We start from the raw sequence: 7,850 nt of genomic DNA, 5'->3' as shown, positions 1-7,850 counted from the left end.
GACTCAGTTATAAATTCTCAATCTTAAGTAAATGATATAAGATTGTATATCATCATCAGATCAGATCAGATCAATATAAGATTCTGAATCTTTCATCTTGGATAGGTGATGGCCTGGCACATCACCACTCGATAAAATCAATATAATATATGTCATGAAAGTGGCCCTACAATCTAATGCTCCACCATAAAGGGAGAAGTTGAAGGCCCATTTGATGGATTCCGAGTCACACAAAAACACAGAATGGTGTTACTTGCGTAGAAGTGCTTTATTCCCACCTTAAATACTACTAGTGGGCGCTACGTTAGCCCGACTTCAAATCTGAGCTTGGCCGGACCGGACCGGACCGGGTTGGGCACAGTTTTACCTTCGAAAGCGGTGGAGGACCAGGATACCATTATGCGAGGATTTATGATATGCTCGCTTCCCACCCGATTCGGTCCACGAAATCGACCGATGGTTCGAAACCCTAGCGAACCGAGGGCGGCAGCGAAGGAAACTCGTTGATTCCTCTCATCTCTCATCGCGTCGTTCGCCTCGACGAGATATCTTTTATTGATCTGTTCAAGGTGTTCTTTTGTAATCTTAATTCATTGTCAATCGTCGCCTCGCATAATTGATTCTTGTTCCTGGTCCGACTCTTGATCTCGTCTATGCTTTAATTGTTGCTTGTGTGCTTTGGATTTGGTATTCGTGTTTCCTTTTGCAGTTGATTTTAGGGTAAGATTGAGCGAGAATCTTCGTCTAGACTGCCATCTATCTGTTCTAGGGTTGGATTTTATTATTTCTATCGTTGAGATGCAACTCTGAAATAGAAAGTTTTTTTCCAACTTTTGTCTGTTGTAGGCATTAGTTTCTGTCCGCATGACTCGGTGATCGTTGATCAGGCTAGGAAGTGAGATTTAAAGGATCTCTTGGTGCAGATAAAAGACTTTTCAGGTTTTATTAAATTAAGCCTTCATTTTAGAGAACATTAGTGCTTAAGGTTTTTCTTTTTCAGAATAAAAGGAAGTGTTCTTGAGGGTTTAGATGATTGTGGACTTCTGTTGGTCACTGGATTGATTAGGTAAGACACAATTGTTAACAAAACCCTTAGTGACTACTTTTTCCTAGCTTGATAGTGATTTTTAGAAGAAAGACGACAACTGAGTTAAAAAAAATGCGGGCATTCATCTTTCTGACTCATTCAACTATTTTACTTGGGTCTTGGAAGTGCACGTCAGAACTGTGCTTGTCTGTTGTAAATATATTTACAAATAACTTTTGTCTAGTGGCTAACTGACCTAAACAGGTTCATATGGAGCATCTCAAAGCAAGCTGAGAATGATCAAAAGTTGGTGGATCATAAAATTTATAACATGAAAAATCAAAATTTCTTCTTTGCATGGATCATTATGTAGAGATTATCTTGCATAATCTGTCATACCTACGCGATAGATCTTCTTTACTTTTGAACATGTTGCATGTACTTCTTCTTGATCTTTTCTTTTACCCTTGTTGTCTCTGGTTTTGAAGTCTTTGATCTTCTAACCTGACTGTCAGATGATTAAAATATTTTGAAAACATGTAGGTACTAGTTTGATGGAGCCTTCCTTGCTTGCATCCTCCCCTGATAAATCAGATCTGAAGCCATCATTTAGAAAACCCACAAGTGATGCTGCTAGTAGGAAGTATCGACGCCATTCACCTGTTGGTAGATCGGGTTCATCTTCATCTGGTGGTTAGCAATCTGACTCTATCGATTGGTTGTGAACTTTTGTTTCATGCAAATGCTATCAGCTATGAGACATGTCTTCCACATTTGATTCTTTAGTTTCATTAAATTTAGACTTTGTGGTTTTTGTTAGTAAGGGGTTCAGTAACGTGGATGAACTGTTACTGATTGGTTAAAGGGTATGGATATTTGTAGTTGGAACAAGCTTCCATTGGTAGTCCAATTGTCTTCCCATTTCATTAGAGTAGTATCTCAATGTAAGTAGTATATGGGAATTAATCATCTGTTTCCTGATCCTGATTCATGAGTAGGCACCTGACTTGTATGTAAATGATTGAGTACATTTTTCCTCCAAATCTGTAAATTCTTATAAATATTTGGTATATGTCATTGTTAAATAGGATGATTTATTGTTTTTTTTTTTTTTTGAGAAAGATATTATGTGATATTTTTTTTTTTCATATTTTGTGACCCCTCAAGTTATTACATGCCCTTTATAGTCCTAATCAAAAGAGATTAGCTATGTTAGAGTGTAGAAACCCATGGCTTGGACCATGGTTTGACATATTGCTCGAAATGGTATGGTATGAGCAAGATGTACCAATCTGATAGCTAACTAGCACTGACCACGGGGGCATATTGGGCGATGCACCCTCGTACTGATCAAAACCATTGAAATTTGATCGTTACTAACCTGTACCGGTTGGTAATGGGCAGATTTCAATTGAAATCAATCAAGGGCCCAGATTGAATTGATTCTAACGGTCAATTGGACCCATTTGATTGCATATTTAACTCATCAATGTCCAAAAAGGATAAATCCCTTAGCCCTTCCTTATTTTGATATTTCTTATTGAAATAGAACTAATTTTGCATTTAGTTCTAACTAAAATGCCCTAATTTAGGGTTTTCCTAATTTTCAGGTAGTTTCAAATATTTTCTAGCCATTTTTTGGAATTTTCGGCGCATTTATGCTGGTGTAGACTGGTACATACCTGACCAGCCAAAGACTGGCACAGACAATTGACACAAAATTGCAGTCCTTGGCTTTGACTACCATGATTTGATCTATTTCCTTCAAACTTATGCTAACAAGATTGGAGTTGGGTCTAGTCATAGACTCCCCTCTCAACCTTGTTTTCCACTTCAACCATATAAAGAAACCCTAATCCTCACTCTCATGGACGTAACATCTCTCTTTGTTGAGTCTAGAGACATAAGTTGACCCCAACAGTACCGGTATCATGCTAGTCCACCCAAGGATCAGTATTAAGTTTCAAACTGAAACTTTAAGCCTTGATTCAAATGAAGGAGATCAATGATACAGACAAAATTCATATATATACTAAAGAGTTGTCATAATTGTTACCTTTCTTTAGCACAAACAGCTTGGCTCAGGTTATGATGTGATGCTTTGTCCAGTTTAAATCTTTCATCGCATAGTGGCCCAGTGTTTTTTGATCTCTACCAGTGTCTACTTAGCGCTATTCTTATGTAACTATGCTGGATTGGTATTATGCTTATCAGTATGGCATTCTTATTATACACTAGTTTTATCCTCTCCCTATTTCCTGTATTCTTGTTATTTGGAAGTGTCACTAGTCTGCACAATATGCTGAATACTTTCTAGACAACATCAGTTGTATGATAAATACATATATCATCAGCTAAGTATTTGTGATGCTTCTATTCTACATACAAGATCAACCTGGTTGAACAGAAGAGAGGAGTACCCACCAACTTTGTTTGTGAGATAAATTTATGTTCTTGTTGTGTTTCATGTTATTGTTGCATCTAGTTGAGAAGGATATTGCATCAGACTACCATTATACATGCACTTGACTTGTTGTTGTGAATTTGGATTGCCACCCTGCATGAGTATTCCCCTCTATATTTGGGCATTTGATGAATATTTTGGTATGGATTTTTTTATAACCAAGGATTTGTCTTTTTATGGCATGGGTGTGTTGAATACCTTAGTGCATGGAGTGATTCTTTGTTATGCTGGTGGGTATGCTTCTATATCAGCCAGCATGAGCCAAAAATTGACCTATTAACTTGTGGGCTTCTCCAACAAAGGTCGGCATGATCATGAATTTTTTCAACTATCCCAAAATATGCTGGTCAGCATGCAATCCCTATATTGCTATGTATTTCTTGACATATTTTGCCTTGAGATCCATGTCATTAGCATGCTTCTAGTAAAATGCTTGCTTTGTATATGGTGAAAATTTTGTTTCGGTGAGGCTATTCTTTTTCTTTCTTTTTTAAGTTCCCACTTTAACCTAGGCTGTAAGCTTCAGAGGTTATCCACTTCCTTTTTCTTGCTCTAGATATAAAGGGATTCTTTAAGAAAAAGTAAATTTTTGTTTCAAGAATTTAATTTGCATTGTCAAAACATGATAGTAATCCATAATTTGCACTTTTGAGGCTTGCTTTGTCTTTTTTTCTTTGTGGAAATGCTTAATATTGACTTCCCATATTTGTTTCATAAACCATTCACATTTGAATTGGTGTCTTCTTTGTCGCTGATAGGCAGTCCTAGACGTGAGCGGAGCTACAGCCCTCTCCCTCCAAAGGAAGGTCGTGTTAGGACATCTGCTGATCAACACAGAAAGGATGCTGGAAGAGGCTCAGAAAGGGATTCTACTCGTAACAGGTCCAGTAGAGCCCACGATTCTCAGAAGCATTCTGAGAGGCATCTGTATGGGAACTCCCAAGACTACAGGAGGCATGATGATTATAGCAGGCATAACAGGCATGCTGATGAAGATATTAGGAATTATCAGCGGTCATCTAGGTCTGGTCGAGAATTAAGGAATGACAGCCGTTCTGACTATACAAAAGGTGAAAGAATATCTGACAGGTACAGAGATACTTGGCATCACTCTAAAGATAAAGGTGAGATATCGGAGCATAAGAACAAGAATAAGGGAAGAGAACCTGATATTGGAAATAACAAAGGAGACTTGACCAGAGATCATGATAAAATTTCAGAGCAGGACCAGCGAAAAGATAAAGAACCTAGGAATTACAAAAAAGATTATCGGAGGAGCCCTGGAAGTCATAAGAATGATCAGGCGACTTCACAGGAGGAATATATGGGGTTTGACAAAGATGTAACTCAAGAAAGAGATACTGGTGGTCCACAACGGAGGGAAAATGAGAAAGGTACTAAGAAGGATTTCGGTGGACATGAGGATCTGGTTTTAAAGAGGAAGCATACTGAAAGAGAAGTTGAGAAGCCCAGACAGAAACACAGCAGGGAAAGAGAAGAATTTCAGACAGAGAAAAAAGGTTTTGCCAGTCACAGAGAGAGAGAAGGTGGGAATGAAAAGAACTCAGACAAAGCCTCTGATTTGATAGACAAGAAGAATTCAGCAGAGCTTCAAGTTGGTCATTCAGAACTTGGTGAGTACGTCACAAAAACCTGATTGTCTATTTGTCTGTCATTTGTATGTGCATTCTGCAACTATCTGCATGAATAATTGTTCCTAATTATCCAACCATAGGAGAGGAGACACAAGAGGAAGTAAATACCAAGAATGCTGATATTATTAATGATGTTAATTCTGCAAAAGTTGCTGCTCTGAAAGCTGCTGAACTAGGTATGCCTTCAGTTTGTGCTTTATAAATTGTGCTTAGGTTGAGTATTTTCTTCACTCTTTATTCTTTTCATTATTTTGAAACTTGAAAGTGTCCTTTGTGTTATAAAATGCATGGCCAATCTATTGTTTTTCTGGTCTTTGTTATAGATACTCTCAAACCCTAGTTGTCATGTGTAACTCTTGAATTTGGGATCATCTGTTACTGAGTAATTATCAAGTTTATTAATCATATTAATTTGTAATCCAAGTGATGGAATCATGGGAAGTATACATACACGTAAACTGCCACTTTTATATTTGTAAAATTCAGACCTGTCTCATGTTTTACCTTTTTTAACCCTTTATTCTTTAAAAATTGTTAATGAATTTAATTAAACCATTTGGGATTTTGGATCTCCCTAATGAGGTTGATTAACCGATGTTGGTCTTTAGTTCTAGAATTTAATGTAACCCTGTTACCTCCATTTTGTGTACTTCAGAAGAGTCAGAACAATTGCAGAAATCCATCTTGTTTGTTTATGCATATCTGAAACCAAACTTTTCATGTTTTACAGTGAGCATTAATTGTACAATATTTGCCCTCAGCTTGTCATTGATTTAATAGGAGACAGTAGCTATTATCTCTGCTTGCCATTTGGTTCTGCTAAATTGTGCCGTAATGGAAACAAGTATATGGTCTCTTTTTGCATAAATCTAATATGTTGATGTTTTACAAATGTCTGTAAATGGTTTCTCAGTGACTTCATGTTTGGTGTCTTCTGCAGAAGTTACATGTTTTATGTATACCGCTGATGGAATCTTTGATCTTCAAATATTGTCATACAGAACTCTATGTTAATGGCCTCATTTATGTTTGATAAGATAAATATGAAGATATTATCTGTTGGTATCCTTTTCGCAAACTAAAATAATTATACAATGAGAATTCACATCCTCAATCTAAGGTGAGTCTGGTACCACTACTGGACAGGGCCAACTTAATAAATAAAAGTCAGTATGGTTGTGCACAATCGGTCTCCCATGCAGCACCAGTCTCAAGGTCTCTGAATTAACGGTGTTTTTGTGGGCTGAAAATGAGCCAAGCATCTCATCACCTACACATTCCTATCTGCAGGTGATGAATTGCCTGCAGACTATGCTGCTGCTGCATATTGCACATTTTGATGCTCAAGAATAACTATTTTCTTTCATGGATTTCATGATCTCCTCCTCATCCTCTCTACATATTTATGGAGTTTGTCATGTCCAACACCATAAATACTTAAAAAGTCAGTATGGTTGTGCACAATTGGTCTCCCATGCAGCACCAGTCTCAAGGTCTGAATTAATGCTGTTTTTGTGGGCTGAAAATGAGCTAAAGCATCTCATCACCTAAACAGTCCTATCTGCAGGTGGTGAATTGCCTGCAGATTATGCTGCTGCAGCTTGTTGCACATTTTGATGCTCATTGTAGTCTCAAGGTCTGAATTATTTCTTTGGACCCCACTCATCCAATATGGTTATACAAGTTTGTGTGTTTTTTTCTATATATTGAAAAATAGTCTAAACGATGACCCTTTTGCCCATTCATAGTGCTCAAACTGTCCTGTTTCTGATCTAACTTTAAAGAAATGTCATTACCATAAGAAACAGACAAGTTTCCCCAGTTAACTAATTGAATTTCTTAACTAGATACTGACCAACCATCATGAATGATTTGAGAATTTTTCATGAGCCTGAACATCTTTTGTTGCTATGCTTACCTTGATTGCGTGTGCAGTGAACAGGAACCTTGTAGGGTTCGGAGGGGTTGGATTCTTGTCTACTGACCAAAAGAAAAAGCTACTTTGGGGCAACAAAAAGAACACTTCTACTGAAGAGGTAATAATCCCTGTAATTCTGAATGCAACAGCAATTGTTCTTATAGGTGTTTGTCACCACGCATCTCATTTCATTGTCGAATACAACATACAGTCCTCCAGTCGATGGGACTCGCATCTGTTTCCAGATCAGGATCGCCAGGAAAAGTTCAATAGGCTCATGGTAATTTCTGATCTTTTATCAATTGCAGTCATGTTCTTGAAAGTAGTTGATGCTATCTCGGTTTACATGGTTGTTGGAAATATGACAATTTATTAGAATTTCGACCCCTACTAACACATTTTTAGAGTCTGAGGTTGCCTTTGTGGCTATGGCCAATTGTAGGGTGTGAAGGGCACTGTGGCTTCCGAGTGCAGACCGGACAACAACGATGGAAGCGTCCATGCAAAGAAACAGGAGGAGCTCGATACCGATCTGGAGAAGCAATATACTGCTGGTCTCCGACGAAGAGATGGTCGAACAGTTGGTCTTGGCTTGTAATGACACGTTGGTATTCTCTCCAACTCTTTTCAAATGCACTACAAACATGTGTTGTGAAGAACTTTTCGAGCTTATCATCATGGAAAAAACCAGTTTTCCATTTGCTTCTAAACTACTGGAAATGCATTTTTGGTCATTCATTTACTTCATGTTTATGGAAACATTTTATTTAGAGTCTCTTGAAAAAA

General features: G+C 37.7%; 1 protein-coding gene across 3 annotated transcripts; it reads left to right on the top strand.

Moving 5' to 3' along the window:
• Nucleotides 1-399: 399 nt before the first annotated feature.
• On the top strand, nt 400-7,850 carry LOC103977604 (uncharacterized). Of its 3 annotated transcripts, XM_065098581.1 has the most exons (8): nt 400-569; nt 847-939; nt 1,571-1,720; nt 4,250-5,125; nt 5,227-5,322; nt 7,082-7,182; nt 7,276-7,344; nt 7,470-7,850. In XM_065098581.1, exons 3-8 carry the CDS (start codon nt 1,582-1,584, stop codon nt 7,833-7,835), a joined length of 1,647 nt encoding a protein of 548 aa, XP_064954653.1. In that variant the 5' UTR covers nt 400-569; nt 847-939; nt 1,571-1,581; the 3' UTR covers nt 7,836-7,850. The 3 variants fall into 3 exon arrangements, with proteins under 3 accessions (XP_064954653.1, XP_009391443.2, XP_018679666.2); XM_009393168.3 differs by lacking the exon at nt 847-939 and having other exon boundaries at nt 401-569; nt 7,507-7,774; XM_018824121.2 differs by lacking the exon at nt 847-939 and having other exon boundaries at nt 402-569.

Source organism: Musa acuminata, chromosome BXJ2-3 (assembly GCF_036884655.1).
Source record: "Musa acuminata AAA Group cultivar baxijiao chromosome BXJ2-3, Cavendish_Baxijiao_AAA, whole genome shotgun sequence".
NCBI classification, from domain to species: Eukaryota; Viridiplantae; Streptophyta; class Magnoliopsida; order Zingiberales; family Musaceae; genus Musa; species Musa acuminata.
The sequence above is the reverse complement of the archived record's forward strand: the minus strand, read 5'-3'. Positions and strand labels throughout refer to the sequence as shown.